This window comes from Bufo gargarizans, chromosome 8 (assembly GCF_014858855.1).
Source record: "Bufo gargarizans isolate SCDJY-AF-19 chromosome 8, ASM1485885v1, whole genome shotgun sequence".
NCBI lineage: Eukaryota > Metazoa > Chordata > Amphibia > Anura > Bufonidae > Bufo > Bufo gargarizans.
The window spans coordinates 105,703,116-105,730,384 of NC_058087.1; the positions used below are offsets into that span (position 1 = coordinate 105,703,116).

The following is a 27,269-nucleotide window of genomic DNA, read 5'->3' on the forward strand; positions in this document are numbered from 1 at the left end:
TGTGTCATTCCCCTTGGCACTTCATAGAAACCAACGATAATCCCAGTTAATCTCAATTATAAATAATCCCACTGAATTTGAGAGTAAGCCTGCTACAAGATTTATTTGATATGTTGAATGGTTCAGGCACCAAGTCACGTTTTATTTCCCATTATAGCCTATGGGCATTCCATTGCGTCATTCACCCTCTTCATTCTGCAGAAAACGGTGATAATTCCACTTAATCTGAACATTAAATAATCCCACTGAACTTGGAGAGTAAGCCTACTAAATAATTATTAAATACGATAAATGGTTTTGTCTCTAATTCAAATATTACATTTCCATTATTCTCTATGGGCATTACTCCACTTTCCTGTTACAGTCTATGGGCATTCCTTTGTCATTCCTTTTAGTAGGTCCCAATGCTGTCTGAGCTCCGAGAGACATCTTCATTACCACTTGCAAAAGGTCCACTTATAACATTCAAGTGATAATCTGATTTCCTCCAAAGGGAAAGCATATTCCACATGCGACGCGAAAACAATAGTATACAGAAACAGGCCTCTGGCAGAGAGGAGGGCCTCAGCCCATTGCAGGGGAGCAGCTTTGGATTGAAGTGCGCCAGCCGGAAACTGGATGAGGAGAGGTTTTCGGAGACAGAGACCCAGCCAGCCACTACTACTGGATCTATGAAATCTACAGACAATTAGCAACCCCCATTTGCACTTGGCAAATAGTATACCTATTAGTCTTACATTTATCTGAAGGTTGTAAAGATTGGAAACAAATATCCTAAACTACAGCACTGTGAGCGTCTCTGTGGGACACAGCTTTATGAAGTCCTCATCCAGGCAGCTTCCCAAATAACCGCAATTCTGCTTGCTCCTGGTCCGCTCCATGAATTCTATTCAGAGACAAAAAGAAACCACGCCTGCGTGAAACACCCTGTCAGTTCCGCTCTGCTGCGCATGCGCTCTCCTCTGTGCTGTGACCTGTTCTAGAGGAACTTGAAGTGATCCCGAGCACTACGGGTGAACCACGCATGCTCAGAGGGAAAAGTGAAGCCTGTCCTCCTGAGACGCTAGGGTAAGAAGGGTGCACGTGTTCTAGAACTTCTAATGTCCTTCTAGTAGCAATGTATAGCGTCTGATGAGAAATATTCTATACGTTTACAGGAAGTAGTAGTGGTATTGCAGGTAGGAGTAAGTAACAGGCCCCCTGCTGTGCAGTCAGAGGGTCTCTAACCTTGCATCAGTTGTACTTGGGTCCGATTCTGTTGACCTGTGCCTATGGCATGTCCACGCGCTCACTTTTTGAAAAACTCTGATTTGCCAAAATGTGTCACATGTGCCTGTATTTTATTTATGGCAATAAAGTGAAGATGGTTTTGCATAAAAGTGAGTGCTGATCCCTTTTAGGCTTGAGTGAATCGACCCTCAATTCATAGATCCAGAGTCAATTCATTCAAATACTGTTTCCGTATAGCATTAAAATGTATTGGCTCCATGGAGCCAAAGTTCATGTTGCCTGAAATTGCATGAGACTTTGGTGTATTACTACTGTATTCACGTCTGAGTGTTCAAAGAGGACCTTCCCTCAGGCTAGCTGTAGTCTAATTATTATCCTACCTTATAGGGCGGCCCCCACTGATGCCATGGCACTTAAAAAAAAAAGAAATTCTAAAGAGCCCCCGGTTCATCCACTGTTGGCACCGTATATTTTGGTGCCTTATATTATAATGAGGCGACTCGGTTATACTAGGCGGAGACTTGTATTTTCCCTGGGAGTGGTTATCTTCTCCCTGGCTGTGAGCGCATCCAATCAGAGCGCCCTGTTCTTAGCTCAAGTTCTCATCTTCATTCAGCAGGACCTGCACTGACGTCACCGCGCTCACCACATGGTGAGCGCGATTACGTCACCGAAGGTCCTTTGGCAGGTCCTGAAAGAAGGCGATGCCGGCTGCGCGAACACGAGGATGAGGTGAGTTAATTTTGTTTTTCTTTTTTAACCCTTCAAGGCACATTTTAGTTAGCATTCTGTATTAAGAATGCTATTATTTTCCTTTATAACCATGTTATAAGGGAAAATAATACAGTAAATTGACTTTTATCAATTTACTAGCATCATCTCCTAGCAACCGTGCACGAAAATGGCATTGCATCCGCCCTTGCTTGCGGATGCTTGTGATTTTCACGCAGACCCATTCATTTCTATGGGGCCTGCGTTTGTGTGAAAAATGCAGAAAATAGAGCTTGCTGCGATTATCACGCAACGCACAAGTGATGTGTGAAAATCACCGCTCATCTGCACAGTCCCATTGAAGTGAATGGGTGCAGATTCAGTGCGGGTCCAATGCGTTCACCTCACGCATTGCACCCATGCGGAATTCTCACCCGTGTGAAAGAGGCCTAAGGGGACTGTGTGGGATTGGGTATAGTTATGCATTGGGTTAGAGGTGTGGTTTAGTATAAAGAAAATTGCTTATATTGTCCCTCTTTCTGATTTACTAAAGTTAGGAAGTAAGTGCAGGGAGGGGGTCACCATACTAAATCCTTAAGTCCTCTTTCACACGAGCGTGACAGATTAGGTCCGGATGCGTTCAGTGAAACTCACACCATTTTGCAAGCAAGTTCAGTCAGTTTGGTCTGCTTTTTGTCTGCTCTGCAATGCGTTTTGATGCGTTTTTCACGCACATGATAAAAAACTTAAAGGGAGTCTGTCACCTCCATATGGCAACATACAGTGCTTACATGACTCTGTAGCACACCTATACAGGATTGTAACAGTATCTTTGTTCTTTTCTCTTGCCTCATGGATAGGTCCGGACTTGGAGGGCGGGCAAAGGCAGAGACTGGGGAGGAGTAAAGTGAAAAGGCAGAGCAGCCTGGGCACCTACACACTGAACACCGCCCCTGGGCACTTGCGAGTGCTCATTTGCATATGAATTAAAGGGAACCTGTCACCGGGATTTTGGATATAGAGCTGAGGCCATGGGTTGGTAGATGGCCGCTAGCACATCCGCAATACCCAGTCCCCATAGCTCTGTGTGCTTTTATTGTGTAAAAAAACCCGATTTGATACATATGCAAATTACCCTGAGACGAGTCCTGTACATGAGACGAGTCCTGTACATGAGACGAGTCCTGTACATGAGACGAGTCCTGTACATGAGACGAGTCAGGGACAGGACAGGACTAATAAAAGCACAAGAGAGCTATGGGGACTGGGTATTGTGAATGTGCTAGCGGCCATCTAGCAGTCCATGGCCTCAGCTCTATGCACAAAATCCCGGTGACAGGTTCCCTTTAAACTCAGTTTTTCCTGCTGGTGCAAGTCTAAAGAAAAGAACAAAGGTACCATTACAATCCTGTGTAGGTGTGCTACAGAGCCATGTAAGCACTGTATATGGCCATATGGAGGTGACAGACTCCCTTTAAGGTTTACAAACAACATCTCCTGGCAACCATCGTTGAAAAACGCATTGCATCTGCACTTGCTTCCGGATGCAATGCGTTTTTCACTGAAGTCCCTGAAGCACTTCTATGGGGCCAGAATATAGAACATGCTGCGTTTTTCACGCAACGCAGAACTGATGCGTAAAAAAGCAAACGCTCATGTACACAGACCCATTGAAATGAATGGGTCAGGATTCAGTGCGGGTGCTATGCGTTCACATCAAACATCTTACCCGTGCAGGACAACCAAGCTACACATCTGCCTTCCAGAATGCCAGTTGATTATCTCTATGACTCTGGATCAACATCTCAACTCCAGCAGTCTACTACCTATTGCTTGTGATTTTGAACACTAGTTTTGCAGGAGTCTGTGTTGCCGTAATTTGTGTTGCTTCTCTCTTAAATTTGGTGCCTTGTTGAGCCATTTTTTGCTTACTGCCTTCGGAGCCATTCTATTGCCACCATTGTATATTGTTAAAAAAAAAAATTGGGGGAAAAAATGTAATCCTGCTACAGGTTTTCTTTCTACGGTGTGCATTAAAACTGACCTGTAACCTTCATTCTCCGGGTTGGTATATTACAACAATGCCACATTTATATAGTTTTTGTTTTTTAATACAGAAACAAATAAAAATAAAGGGGGGAATTTATCATAAGGGGAATATTTGAAATCTGTTTTTATTACCAGGCAATAGCTTCCCTGATATCAGTAAGAGGAAGCTGTTACAAGAGGGAGAGCATTACTCTGGCATTACCAACACTCATTTGACCACAGCATCTGAGGGTTTAAATGTCTGCAACTGGCATTATCGCAGATGTTATAAAACTGCAGAATCCTGGTGTCTATGATGCCTGCTGTGCTCACGAGCAGGCGCCATATTTAAAGTGACTACATGTTCAGCTGTAGTCATCTAAGCGTTAAATAGTTTGTCCCTTGACAGCAACTCATCCAGACCTCCAGTCTCATCCAGTCCCATATTTTGGTGGCTGTCCCGTAGGGGTGGGCGATATGGCCTAAAATCTATATTGCGATATTATTTTAAGCATGTGCGATATATAGCGCAATATATTGTTTTGTATATTTGGGGGGCGTGTTTAAACTTTTTTTTTTTTTTAACTTTTTATTTAATAACTATTAGCCTCCTTAAGGGCTAGAACCCTTGTCATATTCACCCTAAGGCCTCCTGCACACGACAGTTTTTTTTTCACGGTCCGCAAAAACAGGGTCTGTGGGTCCGTGATCCGTGACCGTTTTTTCGTCCGTGGGTCTTCCTTGATTTTTGGAGGATCCACGGACATGAAAAAAAAGTCGTTTTGGTGTCCGCCTGGCCGTGCGGAGCCAAACGGATCCGTCCTGAATTACAATGCAAGTCAATGGGGACGGATCCGTTTGATGTTGACACAATATGGTGCCATTTCAAACGGATCCGTCCCCATTGACTTTCAATGTAAAGTCTGGAGTTCTTTTATACCATCGGATTGGAGTTTTCTCCAATCCGATGGTATATTTTAACTTGAAGCGTCCCCATCACCATGGGAACGCCTCTATGTTAGAATATACTGTCGGATATGAGCTACTTCGTGAACCTCAGATCCGACAGTATATTCTAACACAGAGGCGTTCCCATGGTGATGGGGACGCTTCAGGTTAGAATACACTACAAACTTTGTACAAGACTGCCCCCTGCTGCCTGGCAGCACCCGATCTCTTACAGGGGGATATGATAGCACAATTAACCCCTTCAGGTGAGGCACCTAAAGGGGTTAATTGTACTATCATATTCCCCTGTAAGAGATCAGGGCTGCCAGGCAGCAGGGGGCAGACCCCCCCCCCCCCCCAGTTTGAATATCGTTGGTGGCACAGTGTGCGCCCACCATCGCCCCCCCTCCCTCTATTGTAATAAATCGTTGGTGGCACAGTGTGCCCCCACCATCGCCCCCCCCTCCCTCCCTCTATTGTAGTAAATCGTTGGTGGCACAGTGTGCCAACCACCATCGGCCCCCCTCCCTCCCTCTATTGTATTAAATCGTTGGTGGCACAGTGTGCCCCCACCATCGCCCCCCCTCCCTCCCTCTATTGTATTAAATCGTTGGTGGCACAGTGTGCCCCCACCATCGCCCCCCCCTCCCTCCCTCTATTGTATTAAATCGTTGGTGGCACAGTGTGCCCCCACCATCGCCCCCCCTCCCTCCCTCTATTGTATTAAATCGTTGGTGGCACAGTGTGCCAACCACCATCGGCCCCCCTCCCTCCCTCTATTGTATTAAATCGTTGGTGGCACAGTGTGCCAACCACCATCGCCCCCCCCCCTCCCTCTATAGCAGTAACATTGGTGGCAGTGTGCGGTCTCCCATTCCCCCCCCCCCCCATCATTGGTGGCAGCGGAGTTCCGATCGGAGTCCCAGTTTAATCGCTGGGGCTCCGATCGGTAACCATGGCAACCAGGACGCTACTGCAGCCCTGGTTGTCATGGTTACTTAGCAATAGTACAACAGTAGAAGATTCATACTTACCTGCTTGCTGCTGCGATGTCTGTGTCCGGCCGGGAGCTCCTCCTACTGGTAAGTGAAAGGTCTGTGCGGCGCATTGCTAAAGAACTGTCACTTACCAGTAGGAGGAGCTCCCGGCCGTTCACAGACATCGCAGCAGCAAGCAGGTAAGTATGAATCTTCTACTGTTGTACTATTGCTAAGTAACCATGGCAACCAGGGCTGCAGTAGCTTCCTGGTTGCCATGGTTACCGATCGGAGCCCCAGCGATTAAACTGGGACTCCGATCGGAACTCCGCTGCCACCAATGATGGGGGGGGGGGGGGGGAATGGGAGACCGCACACTGCCACCAATGTAACTGCTATAGAGGGAGGGGGGGCGATGGTTTCGGCACACTGTGCCACCAATGATTTAATACAATAGAGGGAGGGAGGGGGGCCGATGGTGGTTGGCACACTGTGCCACCAACGATTTAATACAATAGAGGGAGGGAGGGGGGGCGATGGTGGGGGCACACTGTGCCACCAACGATTTATTACAATAGAGGGAGGGAGGGGGGGCGATGGTGGGTGCACACTGTGCCACCAACGATATTCAAACTGGGGAGGGGGGGGGTCTGCCCCCTGCTGCCTGGCAGCCCTGATCTCTTACAGGGGAATATGATAGTACAATTAACCCCTTTAGGTGCTGCACCTGAAGGGGTTAATTGTGCTATCATATCCCCCTGTAAGAGATCGGGTGCTGCCAGGCAGCAGGGGGCAGTCTTGTACAAAGTTTGCAGTGTATTCTAACCAGAAGCGTCCCCATCACCATGGGAACACTTCTGTGTTAGAATATACTGTCGGAAATGAGTTTTCACGAAGTGAAAACTTAGATCAGAAAAAGCTTTTATGCAGACGGATCTTCGGATCCGTCTGTATGAAAGCAACCTACGGCCACGGATCACGGACACGGATGCCAATCTTGTGTGCATCCGTGTTCTTTCACGGACCCATTCACTTGAATGGGTCCGTGAACCGTTGTCCGTCAAAAAAATAGGACAGGTCATATTTTTTTGACGGACAGGATACACGGATCACGGCCTCGGCTGCAAAACGGTGCATTTTCCGATTTTTCCACAGACCCATTGAAAGTCAATGGGTCCGCGAAAAAAAAACGGCACAACGGCCACGGATGCACACAACGGTCGTGTGCAGGAGGCCTAATAGAGATCTATCGGGGTGAATAGGACTTTACACTCTCCCTGCTGCCCCTCCTCTAAACAATCCACAGATCCCCCTCCCCTAAACGGTGCCATCTACAGATCCCCCCCCTCCCCTAAACGGTGCCATCTACAGATCCCCCCCCTCCCCTAAACGGTGCCATCTACAGATCCCCCCTCCCCTAAACGGTGCCATCTACAGATCCCCCCCCTCCCCTAAACGGTGCCATCTACAGATCCCCCCCCCTCCCCTAAACGGTGCCATCTACAGATCCCCCCCCTCCCCTAAACGGTGCCATCTACAGATCCCCCCCCTCCCCTAAACGGTGCCATCTACAGATCCCCCCCCCCTCCCCTAAACGGTGCCATCTACAGATCCCCCCCCCCTCCCCTAAACGGTGCCATCTACAGATCCCCCCCCCTCCCCTAAACGGTGCCATCTACAGATCCCCCCCCTCCCCTAAACGGTGCCATCTACAGATCCCCCCCCCCCTCCCCTAAACGGTGCCATCTACAGATCCCCCCCCCCTCCCCTAAACGGTGCCATCTACAGATCCCCCCCCCCCTCCCCTAAACGGTGCCATCCACAGATCCCCCCTGTAACGGAACGCCTAGCACCCCGACCGGGTACCTCCGTCGATAGATGCTCCTAGTGCTTTCCAAGGACTCCAAGCACTCCACTTGACACCGTACGCCCTGCAGACCCCACGAACCGCCGCAGCTTGGTTGGGGTCTCACCGTCCTCCACCCACGCTGGACCTACGACAAGGCTCCAGGCTCCAGTGGGTGAACCTCTCCTACAGCCAGAGAACAGGAACAGCTCTTACAAGAGCTAGTAGTTATGCCAGAGGAGTATAGCAAATCTTCAGCGTATAGCAATCCCCCAGTTTGATCAGTTATCCAAACACCAGTCTCAACATGATGAAGGATAAAACGGGAACACTTTATTGAGGGCTACCCGCCCGTATTTATACAGGTCTCCATCTGGTGGACACGCCCCCAGGGGACCAGAATGGAGACTGCGACACACCGAACAGATACAGCACATCCTCACAATGCATCATGGTTTCCTCCTCTCTGCCACAGAGACAACCGAGGGATAATCCAATTATCTCTCAGGACAAAGGGGAGATCGCCAATACACATGCGGGGACAACAGGACAGAAATCACCAGTTAAACACACAATGTCACACCCTCCCAGCAACCACAGACATTTAACATATTCCCAGATAGCTCAAGTCTGAGTGCATATCATTAGGCTAATGGAACTCAGACCACACGAATACAATTAAACTAGTCATCTGGGTACCCTCACATAACAAAATACAATTCCAAAGACAGATTTAAGCTGTGCGGCCGGCCTGTGTTCTTTCTTTAAAGTTAGTATGGGCCATAATCTTGAGGCAAGAGGCTAGCAACCAGCCCCCTCCAAAACACTGTGGCGAGGTTGGTTTCGTCACACCCCCCCTCCCCTAAACGGTGCCATCCACAGACCCCCCCCCCTCCCCTAAACGGTGCCATCCACAGACCCCCCCCCCCTCCCCTAAACGGTGCCACCCACAGATCCCCCCCCTCCCCTAAACGGTGCCACCCACAGATCCCCCCCCCTCCCCTAAACTGTGCCATCCACAGATCCCCCCTCCCCTAAACGGTGCGATCCACAGATCCCCCCCCCCTCCCCTAAACTGTGCCACCCACAGATCCCCCCCCCCCCCTCCCCTAAACTGTGCCACCCACAGATCCCCCCCCCCCTCCCCTAAACTGTGCCACCCACAGATCCCCCCCCCCTCCCCTAAACTGTGCCACCCACAGATCCCCCCCCCTCCCCTAAACGGTGCGATCCACAGATCCCCCCACCCCCCCCAAACGGTGTCATCCACAGATCCCCCCCCCCCTCCCCCTAAACTAGTGGGAGGAGCAGGCGCGTGACGTCAGTGAGTGAGCGCCGCCCGCCCGCACTGCCTGCTGTTATCGGAGCTAAGAAATAGTAAGGTATACAGTAAAGAGATCACCAATGAATAAAGTTACTGATCAGTTTTTAAATGTTCTACTGTGAGCGGCGTGGCCCTGTATACTTTAACCCCCAGGAAAGCGTCCCTGTCACCATGGGAACGCCTGGGGGTTAGAATATACCATCGGATTTGAGTTTTCACGAGCTCACTGAGATCGTGAAAACTCAATGATTTACTGTCAGTCCCTCCCCTCCTCCTCCTCTGTTCTCATTGGTGGTCAGCGGCAGCCGCGCACAGTGGGGAGGGAGGGACTCCCTCCTTCTCCACTGTGCCCAGTGTGCCGGCTCAGGAGAACATAGTGCGCACAGAGAGCGCGATCATATCGCGGTCCGGCGATATAGGCGATATGCACAAAATCCATATCGTGGCACAAATTTATATCACATATAGTCTATATCGCTCACCCCTACTGTCCCGCAATCCTGGAAGGGCTAAGGTATGTCATGATCTCAACTGCCTCTGCATCCCTAGAAAGCAGTCAACTGATTGCAGTGGTGAAGCAGAACCAAATTTTTGATACCACGCGGAAAAAAAAATAAAACTCCAAAAAAGCCACGTTCATTCCGCATTTTAAACAATGGCAAATCAGAGTTTTTTTTTTTTCTTTCTGTTCTGGCGTTCACCGCATAGATTTTCTTAGTATTTTAATCGTTTGGACTTTATGTAAAATTGGGAAAGGGGGTGATTTATACTTTATTTTTTTTTTTTTTTAATAATGATTCCCCCCCCTTAGGGGCTAGAACCTGGGGTCTTTTGATCCCTTGTCCTATTCACCCCAATAGATTTCTATTAGGGTGAATAGTACTTTACACTCTCCCTGCTCCCCTGTGCATAGTGCACACAGCAGCACGGAGCCGACTATGGCAGCCAGGGCTTCAGTGGTGTCCTGGCTGCCATGGTAACCGATCGGAGCCCCAGGATTACACTGCTGGGGCTCTTGTCACGGGGTAGCGACACGGGTATAAAGAGAGAGCGGAGGTGCACCCCCTGAGCTGCCACCCGGTCCCCTGTCCCTGCCTACTTGCACCACCCACCCTAGGTGACGGGGCACAACTGGGCGACAGTCCCTGACCCGAGTAAGTGCAAGCAGAGAGATAGAGACAGCAGGGAAGCGGACAGCCAATGAGAGGTAGCACTCGAGCGGACAGAGAGGTGGAACAAGCAATATACCACCAAAAACGGAAGGGCAAGGCGGGTCAACTAGCCGGGGTCAGTCCAGAAGGTTACGTCAGTACGAGGGAGGAGACAGATCCGAGAGCGGTCCGAGGTCAAAATCCGAGAGGTAGCGTCAAGGAGGAGCAGGCAGAAGAGGTGTCGGGAAGCAGATCAAGGGTCAAATCCAAAGGTAAGCTAAATAACAATAATAATACACAGCCTAAGGGACCAAAATCACAGGCAACCTGTAGCCAGTTTCTCTCAATCCCCTCTGAGCAGGAGGCCATGCAGCTGGGTTTGCTTGCCTCTGATAGTAGAGGATTCAGCTCTCAGAGGAGGGTTTGTTTCTCTTGTGGGGGAATAAATAATTTAGCTAATGGTTGCCCCTCTAGGAGATTCAGGGAGTTTTCTGAGGGTAATAAAGAAACAAAAAGAAAAAAAAACCTCTAAAAACTTTCCATTTGCTACTATTGGCAAGGTTGATGTGAAAATTGAAGGTTTGCCGTTTGCTTGTAGTTCCTGTTTTGTCCTACCTGCCAGGGTGGCGCTAGATAGCAAGAACATTGTTTTTGAGATTTTTGTAGATAGTGGAGCAGCTGTCAATCTCATTGATAATCAATTTGCTATAACACATGGTTTCCAGGTATGCACTTTGGAAAAGGATATACCTGTTTTTGCTATCGATTCCGCTCCACTTTCTCAAAAATCGTTAAAGGGCATAGTTCACAATATCCGTTTGACTGTGGGTGATGCTCATGTTGAGGATATGTCATGTTTCGTCCTAAGAGGATTACCTAATCATCTAGTGTTGGGGCTACCCTGGCTCACTAAACATAACGCCACGGCGTCTCTTTCAGAGGTTTCTACCAAGACTGTACCATCTTTTCTCTCTGAATTTTCGGATGTGTTTTCCGAGAGTGGTGTCCAGGAGCTGCCCCCTGACCGGGAGTGCGATTGCCCTATTAATCTCATCCCAGGCGCCAAGCTGCCAAAATCTTGTTTATACAATCTCTCCCAACCTGAAAGAGTTGATATGCGTGCTTATATCTCTGAGAGCCTGAGAAAGGACACATCCGACCCTGGTATCACCTGTTGTCGCTGGGTTTTTTTTTTGTTAAGAAAAAAGATGGTTTTTTAAGACCTTGTCTGGATTTCGGGGCGTTGAACTGTATCACAATTCGTGACCCATATCCGCTTCCTCTGATCCCGTACCTGTTTAATTAGATTGTTGGGGCTAAAGTTTTTTCTAAGTTGGATTTCAGAGGGGCATACAACCTAGTCAGGGTCAGGGAAGGGGATGAATGGAAGATGGCCTTCAATACCCCTGAGGGTCATTTCGAGAATTTGGTAATGCCATTTGCTTTAATGAATGCTCCGGCCGTCTTCCAACATTTTGTGAACAGCATTTTTTTATCATTTAATGGGGAAATTTGTACTGGTATATCTAGATGACATTTTGATTTTTTTTCTCCTGATTTCAAAACTCATAGGGACCACCTACGTCAGGTCTTGCTCATTCTGCGGAAGAATAAATTGTACGCTAAACTGGAAAAATGTGTTTGCGGTTCCAGAGATTCAATTTCTTGGTTTTCTTCTCTCCGCTTCTGGTTTTCGCAAGGACAGGACCCTGAGAAGGTCCGCGCTGTACTTGATTGGGAGCTTCCTGAGAATCAGAAGGCGCTGATGCGGTTTTGGGGTTTTGCCAATTATTACAGAAAGTTCATTTTGAATTATTCCTCTGTTGTTAAGCCACTCGCTGATATGACTAAAAGGGGGGTAGATTTTTTCTCCTGGTCAGTAGATGCGCTTAAAGGGTTTCTACCACTTGAATATCACATATTTGGTGTTCAGACACTAGCGATTCGCTAGTGTCTGTTCTTGCCTACAAGCTAATTATCACATTAATCCGGGCTGCCGATACCTCAAAAAAAGCACTTATATCTTTATGCAAATGAGCCTCTAGGTGCTATGCAGGCGTTTTTCTAAGCACCTAGAGGCTCCGTCTACCTTGCATTTTGCCGCCCTGCGCCTCGCTCCAGCACGCCCATCTCTCACTGTAATCGATCCTCCCCCTGCTTCAGCCTTCCGAAATCCCGCGCCGTCCGTCGCGGCATTCGGAGGCATTCGGCGCAGGCGCAGTCAATGTCTGACCGCTTGCTGCTGGGCTTCGTCTGTCCCACGGAGCTCTGTGACGTCATCGGCGCAGGCGCAGTTGAAATGTCTGAGCAGGGAGCGGTCAGACATTGACTGCGCCTGCGCCGAATGCCTCCGAATGCCGCGACGGACGGCGCAGGCGCGGGATTTCGGAAGGCTGAAGCAGGGGGAGGATCGATTACAGTGAGAGATGGGCGTGCTGGAGCGAGGCGCAGGGCGGCAAAATGCAAGGTAGACGGAGCCTCTAGGTGCTTAGAAAAACGCCTGCATAGCACCTAGAGGCTCATTTGCATAAAGATATAAGTGCTTTTTTTGAGGTATCGGCAGCCCGGATTAATGTGATAATTAGCTTGTAGGCAAGAACAGACACTAGCGAATCGCTAGTGTCTGAACACCAAATATGTGATATTCAAGTGGTAGAAACCCTTTAAGGCCTTTTCTAGTATCAAATAGAGTTTTGCTTCCGCTCACATTTTGGTACAACCTGATGTCTCTCTACCTTTTATTGTTGACGTGGACGCCTCTGAGGTGGGTGTGGGTGCGGTCTTATCTCAGGGTCCCTCTCCTGCCAAATGGCGACCGTGTGCCTTTTTCTCAAGGAAACTCTCCTCCTCAGAGAAAAATTACGATGTGGGAGATAGGGAGTTGTTGGCCATCAAATTAGCTTTTGAGGAATGGCGCCATTGGCTAGAGGGAGCCAGACACCCTATTACTGTGTTTACTGACCATAAGAATCCGGCCTACTTGGAATCAGCCAAGCATCTGAACCCGAGACAGGCCAGATGGTCTTTATTCTTTTCAAGGTTTAATTTTGTTGTCACGTTCCGCCCTGGGGTCAAAAATGTGAAGGCTGATGCCCTGTCACGTTGTTTTCCGGGAGGGGGGAACTTTGAAGACCCGGGTCCCATTTTGGCTGAAGGGGTGGTCGTCTCTGCTCTTTATCCTGATTTGGAGGCAGAGGTTCAGGCAACCCAGGCCAAGGCTCCTGATCTTTGTCCTCATGGGAGGTCGTTTGTGCCTCTCGCTGTACGACACAAGGTTTTTAAGGAGCATCACGATACTGTCCTTGCTGGGCACCCGGGGAGTAGAGCCACAGTAGATGTCATTGCTCAGAGATTCTGGTGGTCGGCTCTTCGTAAGACAGTTGAGGGTTTTGTGGCAGCCTGCGAGACCTGTGCTCATGCTAAGGTCCCTCGATCACGGCCATCGGGTTCTCTCCTCTCGTTACCCATTCCTTCCCGTCCTTGGACGCATCGTTCCATGGACTTCATTACGGACCTGCCTTGTTCCTCGGGGGAAGACTGTGATTCTGGTAGTAGTGGACCGTTTTAGCAAAATGTTACATTTCATTCCCTTTCCTGGGTTACCCAATGCTAAGGAGCTGGTGCAAGCATTTGTTGATCACATTGTGAAATTGCATGGCATTCCTTCAGACATTGTTTCTGGAAGGCCTTATGTTCTCCCTTGGGGGTTCGGTTGTCGTTGTCTTCTGCTTTTCACCCGCAGTCGAATGGTCAGACCAAACGCGTCAATCAGAATCTGGAGACATATCTGCGCTGTTTTGTGGCAGAGAATCAGGAGGATTGGTGTTTTTTTGTCCCTTGCTGAGTTTGCTTTCAATAACCGTCGCCAGGAGTCCTCTGATAAGTGACTATTTTTGGTGGATATGGGTTTCATCTGCAGTTTGGGACATTCTCTGGAGAGGGGTCTTCTGGTTTACCTGATGAGGAGAGATTTTCCTCGTCTTTGTCATTTATTTGGCAAAAGATTCTGGGTAATCCTGAAGAGGATGAATGAGAGATATAAACGTGTGGCGAGTCCGGACCTGAATGTTGGTGATCTGGTGTGGTTGTCTACAAAGAATATCAAACTGAAGGTTCCCCTCTCTCCAGTACCTCGTTCATTGGGAGGCTTATGGTCCTGAGGAGAGGATGTGGGTCCCAGTGGTGGACATTATGGCCACTCGTCTCATCAGGGCTTTCCATAGGTCCCATCCTGAGAAGGTGGGCTCTGAGTGTCCGGAGTCCACTCGTAGAGGGAGGGGTACTGTCACCGCCAGCTCACTGAGAAGGTCTGGCAGACGTTCTTCTGTACCTCTTGCATGATGTTCTTTGTTTTGGTTTCACTTTGTCATCTCCTTTCCTTCTCCCAGCTGTCACCTATTCACACTAATTGCCTCCCTTTATATTCCCTCCCATACTGCCTCACTTTGCGGTTTATACTACTTCCTGGATTGAAGTGATCACTGCTGGAGACGTCTGTTACTGCTTGTTCAGATAAGTCCTTTCTTGTATTGTGTTTCTTTGCTGGCTTGATTCTAGGTGACCCTGACTCCCTCCGTATTAAGTGCACGGAACCGGTGGTCGTGGCCCCTCACTATTATAGGGTTTTCAGGTGTCACACAGTCTAGGTACTAGGGCATGCAATCGTCTACCTCTGAGACCCTTGTATGTGCTTAGCAGTCAGGGTGAGCTCTTAGGGTTTTACAGGGGTCACCTTTATGCTCCTTAGTTTGGAATCAAGCCAGTCGAATGTTTATTCATAACTTCCAGCTATCTGCAGAATCATCCGTGACAATAAGAGGTTAGTATATAAAATGAGAATGCTCGGACTGGGACAAAATGTCTGGATGTGGGTAAGTAACTGGCTGAATGATAGAAAACAGAGGGTGGTTATTAGCGGTACACACTCAGATTGGGTCACTGTCACTAGTGGGGTACCTCAGGGGTCAGTATTGGGCCCTATTCTCTTCAATATATGTATTAATGATCTTGTAGAAGGCTTGCATAGTAAAATATTTATTTTCACAAATGACACTAAACTGTGTAAAGTAATTAACACTGAAGAGGACAGTATACTACTACAGGGGGATCTGGATAGGTTGGAGGCTTGGGCAGATAAGTGGCAGATGAGGTTTAACACTGACAAATGTAAAGTTATGCACTTGGGAAATAATAATACAAGTCACCCGTACATACTAAATAATAAAACACTCGTTAACACGAACATGGAAAAGGATCTAGGAATTTTAATAAACAGCAAATTAAGCTGCAAAAAACAGTTTCAGGCAGCTGGTGCCAAGGCCAATAAGATAATGGGTTGCATCAAAAGGGGCATAGATGCCCGTGATGAGAACATAGTCCCACCACTTTACAAATCGCACATGGTCAGACCACACATGGAGTACTGTGTACAGTTCTGGGCTCTTGTGAACAAGGTAGACATAGCAGAGCTGGAGAGGGTCCAGAGGAGGGCAACTAAAGTAATAACTGAAATTGGGTAACTACAGTACCCTGAAAGATTATCAAAATTAGGGTTATTCACTTTAGAAAAAAGACAACTGAGGGGAGATCTAATTACTATGTATAAATATATCAAGGGTCAGTACAGATATCTACCCCATAATCTATTTATCTCCAGGACTGTGACAAGGGGACATCCTCTGCGTCTAGAGGAAAGAAGGTTTGTACACAAATATAGATGAGGATTCTTTATGGTAAGAGCAGTGAGACTATGGAATTTTCTGCCTGAGGAGGTGGTAATGGTGAGTACAATAAAAGAATTCAAGAGGGGCCTGGATGTATTTCTGGAGTGTAATAATATTACAGGCTATAGCTACTAGAGAGGGGTCGTTGATCCAGGGAGTTATTCTGATTGCCTGATTGGAGTCGGCAAGGAATTTTTTATTCCCCATAATTGGGGAAAATTGGCTTCTACCTCACATTTTTTTTCCCCTTCCTCTGGATCAACTTGCAGGATGGCAGGCCGAATGGACAAATGTCTTATTTTTTCGGCCTTATGTACTATGTACTATGTTACTATGTTACTGGCTAAACTTGATTTGCAGTATGCAGTTAGCAGTAACTATTTTCAGATTGGTTGAGTATAATCTAGTATGGTTGCAATTTGTATGGTTTGTTAAGTAGTTGACAGTTTGAAACTGTAGCTTGCAATTGGTATTTGCAATTGTATGGTTGCAATTGGTGGAACACATATATATCTAGTTCAGTATACTGTTCTAAACACAATACTAACAATATGAACATTATATAACTGTTTTAAATACCTATATCGGCCTCTTGTTCCCATAAAACTCAACTCTCACTAGAGTGAATGTCTCTTCAGCTTCTGTCTCTGGAGAATAATGATTCTAGCAGCAGGAGCTGGGGGAATTCTCAGACAGGCTGTGTGTGAGGCTAGCTGTGATTGGTGAAAACTCTTGCTGTGTGAGAAGCTGGCTATGATTGGTCTAGACTTCTGCCCAGCAACAACAGATTAACACTCTGCTTTCTGTTTCTGCTGAGCTTACCTTACACTATAAAATGAATCTTAAAGGCATATTATCTTTTCTGCTTCTGTGAACACAAAATATAACAGTTATATGACATCCAAAACACGATGTCACAGTAAATAACTCTGCTTTTGTCTTTACCACATAAACATAGAAACTGTATTAAGGTTATTAGTAGGTTTAGCTGTATACACTGAACTTTTACTCCCTCCTGCAGGGTTGTTTGGGCAGAAAACAGGAACACCGACACCTCTGTAGCTTGTGCGTCAGACTGTTGCTAGTTTATTTTGCAAGTTGCTTAAAATCACAAACAAAACCAAAACAAACAATAGCCGTCTGGCTCATACCTATCTCACTTGGCAGCCCTAGCTAAACTCATAACACAAAACACAAAGAGCATTTTCAAGGGGAAAACAGAGCAACTTACAGTTCAGTTAGACAGAAAAGTGACTGCTCTCAGAGCTCCTAGACTTGCAGCTTCTCAAACAGACCGCAAACACTCCCAGAGAGCTCCTGGGTCAGGGCTGCTGACTTAATTAGTACATCTGTGTGAGCAGTCCCCCCAGGCAGGTAAAACCCGGACTGGCTCCGGGTGGTTAGGGAACCCGCCCAACTCTTCCCTGACCGGCTCCAGGACCCTAAACTGGCTTTCTTTTTCCCAGGAAGCTTCTAGAAACAAAGAAACCAAACCTTCCTGGTGCCTTTTAACACATGAAGTGCCGGAAACTTGGTGCAATGTACACACCATCCTGCACTTTCTCTGCCAAACATTGTGACACCCTGTCACAACACATATAAGGCTATACTAGCAACCTAGGCAAGGTCTTAGCTGGCCAGCTATAGGGGGGGAGGGGGGGGTCAGAAAACCAGTCAGTACCTGATGTGGCCACCATTTGCCTCATGTAGCGCAAAACATCTCTATAGAGTTGATCAGGTTGTTGATTGTGGCCTGTGGAATGTTGGTCCACTCCTCTGCAATAGCTGTGCGAAGTTGCAGAATATTGGCAGAAACTGGAACACGCTGTCGTATGCACCGATCCAGAGCATCTCAAACATGCTCAATGGGTGACATGTCCGGTGAGTATGCTGGCCATGCAAGAACTGGGATGTTTTCAGCTTCCAGGAATTTCTTACAGATCCTTGCAATATGGGGCCTTGCATTATCATGCCGCAACATGAGGTGATGGGAAGGCGCCCGATTGCCATGGCAACCATTGGGATGCTGCCACAGCATACAGTGGTCCATAAGGACCTCGGCATGGAAGGGGTTAAACAGCCGACAGAGTGTTAGCTGTACATTACAACTAACACTGTGCCCTGCTGCCGCTCTGCCATGCTGAAAGGGGTGGGGCTTGTGCCGCTCTACCATCCTGAACGGGAAGGGGGCTAGACTTGTGCCACACAGCTCGGCCATCCTAAGGGGCTTGGGGCAGAGCAGTGGCCCGATGGTTAGCCCGTAGGGCTGGGGGTGACCTGTTTGTGCTGGGTGTGGAGGGGGGGAGGAGAGAGTTGTGACCGCCATACTAAAGAGGGGAAAGGGGGGGGGGGGCGGTAAGTGCCACAGCATCGGGCTGCTGCCAAAGCAGAGCAGCAGTCCGATGGTTAGCCCCTTCCATACAGCGGTCCTTAAGGACCGCGGCATGAAAAGGGGTTATGTCTGCAGTTTGAAGCAGACTGTCAGCTGACATTCTACACCGCTCTACCATCCTGAAAGGGAGGGGAGGAGGAGGTAGAGAGAGACAATACAGCAGGCTGTAGATCAAAAATGGAAAAAAGATAGATACCTGTAAATAGAACCAATTGGAGAAAGTATTTTTTTTTTTTTTTTTTTTTTTACAAAGGTGTCCATATCCTTTAAATACAGAGTGTGTGAATGTTCAGTAAGAAAAAAAGAAGAAAACATTGTGGATCTTGCAGACTTCTGATTTTGTTTTTGTTTTGTTTCAGACTGTTAATTTAAAGGATGAATTTAATACTTAGCAATTTTATGAAAAACTCTTGGATCCCTATTAAGCGAAAAATTTCTGTACATTGTATGGTTTACTACCAAAGAGTTGTTCTGGGAATAGAAACAAGCTGTGATGATACTGGTGCTGCTGTTGTTGATGAAAATGGTAGAATACTGGGAGAGGCTCTTCTTTCACAGAAAGAAGTTCATTTAAAGTGAGTAAATGTGCATACATAATTGTTTTGTTTTTATATATTCATTAACTTCTGGGCTAGGGTACTTTCACGCTAGCATTATTCTTTTTCCGGTATTCAGTTCCGTCCTAGGGGCTCAATACCGGAAAAAAGCTGATCAGTTTTATCCTAATGCATTCTGAATGGAGAGCAATCCATTCAGTATGCATCAGGATGTCTTCGGTTCAGTCCCTCTTATGGTATTTTCTCTGTCCACAATTTCGGAACACTTGCCGGAATGCCGGTTCCGACATTATTTACCATTGAAATGCATTAATGCCGGATCCGGCACCAAATGTTCTGGCAAAACGGATCATGTTTTCCAGTCTGCTCGTGCACAGACCTTTAAAAATGCAAAAAAAGAAATAAAATCTGAATCCATTTTTCCAGATGACACCGGACAGACTGATCCGGTGTTTCAGTGCATTTGTTAGACGGATCCGCATCCGGATCAGTCTACAAATGCTATCCGTTTGCACACTGATTTCCGAATCCTGCAGGCAGGTTCGGCGATGAAACTGCCTGCCGGATCTTCACAACGCAAATGTGAACGTACCCTTAAATGAGTTTCCAGCTCTGTAGTTGGCTGTCCAAATGATAGGCCATCACTAATTCATCAGCAGGAGTCCGTATCACCTCTCCCCCTTTCATCGGCTGACCTGTGTAACTCCATTGTCGAAGGCCTGCATCGGAAATACACTGCACAGTCAACGTTGTAGTGGACACCTAAACAAAGCCAAATTTTCTCTTATTTAAAGAAGGAAAAATGCTCGATTCATATTTCTTCAGGAGACCCACTTTAAATTTGACAAATATCCAAACCTCAGGAATTCTTTATTTGATGAATGGTACCACCGTGGTTCAGAGTCCTCGGCCTCCAGGGGTGTAAGTATAGGGATAAGGAAACATCGTCCGTTCACCTATTCATTTCACACTCAAGATCATGAGGGGAGATATTTGTTACTCAAGGGAACTATAGCTAATCGGGGATATACTTTCATCAATTTATATGCCCCCAATGCTGGCCAGGTTTCATGGATTATAGAAGTCCAATCTAAGTCTAATCTCTGTTAGAGCCATACAAAGAGGGAGTAGTGATATTGGGGGGAGACTTTAATCTAACACTTGAACCTCATATTGACTCCACTTCTAAAAAATCACCAATAGCTACTAAAGAGCTTAGGCCTCTCAAAAAATCCCTGCACAACTGGTCTGTTTGTGATGTGTGGAGGCTTTTTAATCCTAATGAAAGAGATTATTCCTCCTTCTCTCATGTACATGGGTCTTATCACAGACTGGATTATTTATTCACTTCAAAAGTGAATCTATCTGATCACTCCCCTATCTTGACATTATCGGCCCCCACTCTGGAACCTCGTCCCTTTTAGATGGCGGCTAAATGAGCAATTAATTGCTCCAGGTGACCCTTTAACCCAGGCACAAGTAGCGTTAAGGGAATACTTTTCTCTTAACCATAAATCAGTCAATTCTTGTCAAGTCTTATGGGATGCTCACAAAGCATTTATGAGAGGTCATTTTTTATCAATGGGAGCTAGAGCCAAAAAAGCCAGGAAAGCCCCTGTGGATTCCTTACTAGCCAGAATCCAGAAATTAGAATCCCTCCATAAACAGTATTTGCTGGATTCACACCTTTCAGAACTAACAGCGACAAGGGAAGCCCTAAAAAAGATCCTAAATACAACCTCAGCCAAATATTACTTACAAGCGCACTTTAAATACTATGCCCATGGTGATAGAGCATCCAAGTTCATGATGTAACAGATTAAGCAAAGAAAAGCCCATAACTACAGCCATCAGATCAAGACTTCTAGTGGTAGTTTAGTCTATTCCACAGCTGACATAGCAATCCAATTTAAAGAATTCTATTATTCTCTTTATAATTTAAAAGATTCAGAAAAAAAGGCTCAATATCCTTTTCCACCTAATGACTCGATAACGTCCTTTTTACGTTCCTTATCTCTCCCAACTCTTTCCACACAACAGGCTCAAATGTTACAAGCCCCCTTCACTTTGCAGGAATTGGAGGACACTATTAAACAGCTTCCTAGAGGAAAATGCCCAGGCCCTGATGGCCTTCCAGCCTCATACTATCGATCGAACATTGTAGTGGACACTATAATATACACACAAAAATGCTGCATGCTAATGAGCTGATTCGAGTCCACCGTGATGTCATGGAGTCTAGTGTATATTTAATTCAGAGCTATAGCCACTCCCCTGCCCACCTGCTGCTGATTCCTATGGAAACAAACTCATTCAGCAGCAGGTGGGCGGGGAGAGTCAGGAGCTCATAAATATTCATGACTCATCATTATCAGCTGGAGCTTTTCAATACAAGATGTTGGCAGATTGACTGGGTCAATTAAAGAAAGTGACCCAGCATTTTGCTAAAAGAATCAGTCACTTATTTTTGTTGCCCTTAGTTAGGACACCATAAAACTTGTGACAGGTTCCCTTTAATAGGAGCATTGTTGCAGTGATGTGTGCAGTCCACTACAATGTTGACAGTGCTCTGAAGCTCAGATGCTGCTCAGGTGATGGAGCTACACAGAACAGCTGATTTATGGGGTTGTGGTGTGTTTGACCCCTAAATCAGCTAGTGATGACCTATCCTGAGGATAGGTCATCACTTAAAAAAAAGGCTGCACAACCCCTTTAACAATTAGACCTGTTTGTCACTTAATGACCAAGCAAGATTTTCAAATCTGGTAAATGTGCATATCCTGTTTCTGTTTTGTCACATATTGTACTTTTGGTCCAAAAGGTCATATATTTATGTACATACTGTACTAATGCTTTATGAAATTTATATTTATGTATGTCTACTTTATTTTGTTAGCAATCTCTTAAAAATGCTACATTTTTAAACTAATTACAAGGCTCACAACAGAGTAACTAAACCTTTGACTAAAATGCTAATAAGATGTCCCTAATGCCCTAATAAAACTTTTTCTAATATACCATTAATTGATTTTTTATTTTTATTAAACATTTGATAGCACACCATTTGATAAATTGCAGTGGCTCAAAACCTCCTGTACCACGTGGATATGGTGCGCAACCCTGGGCGACCTACCCCTGGTCGCAGTGGAAAGAAACAGTGATAAATATGGATAGGGGACACACAACTATCCGGAACCAAATGGATAATAGATACAATATAAAAACTATATGGATATTTAAAATTTAATTAAATCAATCATCATATAAGTGCATACTAAATATATTACATCACATAAAGGTGCCAATAATCATATTGAATATTAATTAAACTAAAATGTACTGTAAAATTCACTAAATAAAATCATGCACATCACACAACTCTAGTTGATGCAAACTTTATCAGCTTTCCCTTTGGCCCCAAAGGGATCGAACCACAACCTATGCCGTCTGGAAGGGTAACATACTGAATATTGATATATATTCAACTGCCTATGACTTAACTGAACATTACGGTTTATACCAATACGGAGTCCAGGTATATAGGGCAGCAGGCTGCAAACAACGCATCTGTGGTGTATCAATACGATTTTATAGCCACATAGCTGTTGTTGGCCTTTTTCTGGACCTTCACTAACTGGTACAGTGGAGTGGATCACACATATCTACCCACTGACTCATCCCATTGTGGTATCATGTACTGGAGTCCATCTATTTAATACATCCTATTGCTACCGGCAAAGAGATCGGCAGTGACCCCGATGTTTCCATAATACACTGAGGTGGTAGCGCTATTAGTAATCACCCGGAGCCAAAGGGACAGCTGATTACGTTTGCATCAACTAGAGTTTTGTGATGTGCATGATTTTATTTAGTGAATTTTGCAGTACGTTTTAGTGTTTTAATTAATGTTCAATATCATTATTGGCGCCTTTATGTGATGTAATATGTTTAATTACATTTTAAATATCGATAGTTTTTATATTTTATATTGTATCTATTATCCATTTGGTTCCGGATAGTTGAGTGTCCCCTTATCCGTATTTAAAGCACACCATTCCCTGTGCACTTAAAACTGACATTTCTGTACACCGCTGACCGCTCAGCTAATCCTGGCATAGTACATGGGTACAGGGTACCCATGTTCTATGGGAGGAGTTAGTAAACCTCCAGGGAGCAGGGGCAGGAGCAGCAATATGTGCTCCTGCCCGTACTCGCTATGCTGCAGCCCCATTCATAAATTGTCTATAGCCCGTACTCTGTACACTGCTGAGCAGTCAGCGGTGTACAGAAATGTCAGTTTTAAGCACACAGGGAATGGTGCACTTTAGGTAAGGAAAAGTCTAATAAAAATAGAAAATCCATTAATAAAATATATTGCAAAAAGTTTTATTCTGGCATTAGGGACATCTCATTACAATTTTAGTCAAAGGTTTAGTTAATCTTTAACTTTTTTAAATACATTTTGTTTTCGAATGTATGATGCAAGATTCCGGAACATAATCCCATTTCACAATCCCCACCCCTCAAGGTATTCACTGGTGGTGTAATAAGTATTCTGAACACATTCATTTTTTGCTTGAATAAATGCAGAGTGGGTGTAAAAAAATCTAGATTTATTTTAATTTTATAAACACTGCATCCATTGGACACATTTATCGTACAGTACATGAAACTGAAAAAATGCGCCTCAGCATTTACCCCACCTAGGTCATAATCTGTTGCATAGACACATGGTGGGGCCCAAAATATAATCAACGCACCCTTATAGAAATCTTCGAAAAACTCTGTGTGCAGTTAATGTATCAGGCAAATTTGTAAGTGATTATAGGTGTGGGCTGATTAGACACTGTTAACTGTTAGACATGCCTCTACTAGGCATTGAAGAAAGTTTTGACAAAGTTTTGGCATTTTGACTTCTTGACAGACTTTGAGAGGGGGGGGACATCATTGGACACTGTTGGCTGTTCTGACCTAGCTGTTAGGAGGCGTTGAGAGCAGTGGTTACATAAGAGCACACACACACACACACACACACACACACACACACACACACACACACACACACACACACACACACAAACAAGCTCTGGAAGGCCCAGACACACCTGCAGTAGAGATGATCATTTTATCTGCTGACAAGCATGAACAACTCCCATGTTTTTGCTGTCCATCATCTATATTCCATATTACAAACCTTTGTCTCTGCCAGGACCATTTCCAGGCACTTAGCAGAAGGGAATTTGTCATGGCACTGCAACATCTGTGGGAAAATGTGCTGTAAAATACTGTACAGAACCTATAGGCCCATGCCCAAGCTATCTCATCTTGTATCTAGGATAGAGACGAGCATACAAAGTGCTAGAGCCTTCTTTCAATTGTACAGTTTGCAATGAACTTATCCTTTTTGCTCAAAAAATCACTTTCATATATTATCATTAAATTCACACATGTACAGAGAAAATTTAACTCTGAAGAAAGAAAAGGAGAAAAAAAGGGTGGAAGAGACGGAAATAAAGGATTAAATATAAATTTGGGAAGAAATAAAGAAAGATATTGAAGGGAAATATCAACAGAGGGGAAAAGGAGAAAAAGGGGGAAGAAAAATTATTTTGGGAAAAAATTTCTTTCTTTAAATGGCGCGTAAGCAAAATAGGCCGTCAGCGGAATACTCATCATCCAAAACGGGGCAAAAACCACCAGAGACTGCTAAAATTGAGCATTTTTTTTTTAAAGTCCCCAAGCGTAATCACTAGAGCAGGACAAAATGGAACCAATGAATTGAATATTAAAAAATCTGCTGGACTGGGCGAGGAAGGCATAGTGGAGGATTATACCCGGTGGTGGTGGCGTAGAGAGAGGGAGAAAATTAGTTGGCGAAAGATGCTTTGTCTCCACTAAATGAAATCTTGATAGCAGTAAAAAAAAAATGGGGATCTAATACAGGACATCTCAATCCAGCTCGGAGTAATACAATCGGATGTCGTCCTGATAATGGATGATGTATAGAAGATAAGAGACATAGTTACAATTTTAGTGTTGAGCGAACTTGTTTTAAGTTCGGCGTCTAAAGTTCGGGTTTGGGTTATCGAAGAATCGCGTTATGGATTCCGCTACCACGGACATGGTCTGTGGTAGCAGAATCCTTAACGCGATTTTTCGATAACCCGAACCCAAACTTTAGACGCCAAACTTAAAACAAAAGTTCGCTCAACACTAGTTACAATCGTAGAAAAAAACGTGGGGGTACTAGAGGTGGAGGTTAAAATGCTTAAGAGTGAAATCCCTAATTTTAGATCGGAGACCAATACTTAAAAAAATAAAAAATCTATGATACAGGATCTAACCATGGAGAGGTTTGGAAGGGACCATTTATTTCCATTATTTCTTGTGGAAAGAGTACATAGAGTTCCAGGGGGTAAACCAGTTCCTGGAAAGCAGCCACGGATACTCCTTGCTAAGTTATTTGTGTCAAGGGATCGGGACATGATTCTGAGAAGGACAACGGAGTGCTCCCCTACTGTATATAATGGGAATAAATTCTTTTTTTCCGGATTTTTCTAAGGACATTCAAGATAAGAGACGTAATTACATTGAAGTTAAAAAAAACTTCTCCAGAAAAAAGACATTAAGTATTCATTTGTTTATCCGGCCAAACTGCGGATAATCTTTAATAGTGTCACCCAATTTTTTGACAGGCCAGACCTTGTGGTAGACTGGCTTGATCGGAATGATATCTGAGTGTTCCTCGGCTGGGGAGGAGGGAGGGAGGTCTTAGTTTAGAGTTCTGTTGCAGGAATGTGGTGGATCAAGAAGTTTGGGAGGGGGGATGTGAGGTTTTGGGGGATTTGGGGTTGGTTGCGATGCATCTCCGTTTGGGGGTATGGGGGGGGGTAATTATGAGTAACCTTGTATTTGGGCAATTTACAGGCTGATTGATGATGATGACAATACTAACCTGGAATGTTCGGGGGCTTGTAGATATGCTAAAAAGGCAGGCTGTCTCTGATTTGGTTCGGTGACACCTACTTGGGATTGTTAGTCTGGAGACCTACTTTACTCAGGGCATGATCCCTCGACTTGGTGGGGCCTGGGCCGCACAGGTCTACCACTCCACCTTTACTAATAATTCTAGAGGAGTGACAGTTCTAATTCATAAGCAGATAGATTTTCTTTGTTTGGCATCCTCTATTGATAAGCAGGGAAGATAGATATATATATCTCTAATATATATATATATATATATATATATATATATATATATATATATCTCTGTTTTTTTTTTCTCTATGGAAGGCTTGTAGGGAAATTATGTATTCTGGGTTTTATTTATATTCCTCCTCCTTTTTTTTTATTCATATACTTAATTCTTTGTTAGCTTTTGTGGCTCAGTGGCTGGAGTGTCCTACCATAGTGATTGGAGATTTTAATTGCGTTATTAATCCCGAGACGGACAGGATATCTTCGGGAGGGAATATTCACACTCCTCCCCAAGGGTCCCTGCTCTTTTGCCAGGAATCTGGCTTTGTGGACGTATGGGGACACTTGGCAAAGGGAAAAAGAGCTTACTCCTTTGTAAGCAAATCCGGGAATTCTATGTCTAGGATAGATCTGGCACAAATAAATAAAAGTTATCTGAATTGTGTTAAACTGATAAAGTATGAGACTAGGTCTGTATGAGACCATGTACCTCTTTTGCTGGAGTTATGTATAGTGGATAACAACTTTAAGGTGAAACCCCCATTTAGACTGTATCCCCTTTGGATCTCAATAATGGTCAATCATGATCTGATAAAAAGAGAGATCAGGTATTTTGGGGAAACGAATTATGGGACAGCGAAGTCCTAGTTTGTGTGGGATTCACTTAAAGCCTTCATGAGGGGGATTTTCATTAGTAATATCTCCAATCTGAGAAAATCGTATGCTATGAAGGAGAAGGAATTACAGGAAGCAGCAGCTGCCGGAATGAATGAGTTTGCCAGGAGTGAAACAGAAAAAAAATAGGCAAATTATGCAGAAGACAGGTCAGGCTTATTTTGATTTTCTCCTGGATAAAGCTCAACAGAGGTCAAAAATACTTTTTCTGAATCGGGTCGCCCAGGGAAAATGCTGGCTAGTGTGATCTCCAATCAGGACCAAAAAAAGCAGATGCGTAGTATTCGGTCTCCTGATGGTATTATTACTGAAGATCAGGACTGTATACAAAAAATATTTGTGAAATATGTTTTTGAATTGTATAAATCAAATAATATCCATTCAGATGATGCGATTGATTCATATTTGGAATCCATTTCTTTACCAGTTCTTACAGATATTCAAAGAAAGTCTCTTGAGGTCGATTTTTGTATCCAAGAGTTAGAGGATGCAATTAAGGCCCGCTCAGGA

At 45.2% G+C, this 27,269-nt stretch overlaps 1 protein-coding gene across 1 annotated transcript in view; it reads left to right on the forward strand.

Moving 5' to 3' along the window:
* Positions 1–984: 984 nt before the first annotated feature.
* Positions 985–27,269, forward strand: part of OSGEPL1 (O-sialoglycoprotein endopeptidase like 1) — a 505,200-nt gene continuing 478,915 nt past the window's right edge. Inside the window, exons 1-2 of the mRNA XM_044302718.1 lie at positions 985–1,068; positions 18,690–18,905. Coding sequence (XP_044158653.1) covers positions 18,706–18,905 — 200 coding nt within the window. The 5' untranslated portion in view covers positions 985–1,068; positions 18,690–18,705. The remainder of the gene's footprint in view (positions 1,069–18,689; positions 18,906–27,269) is intronic.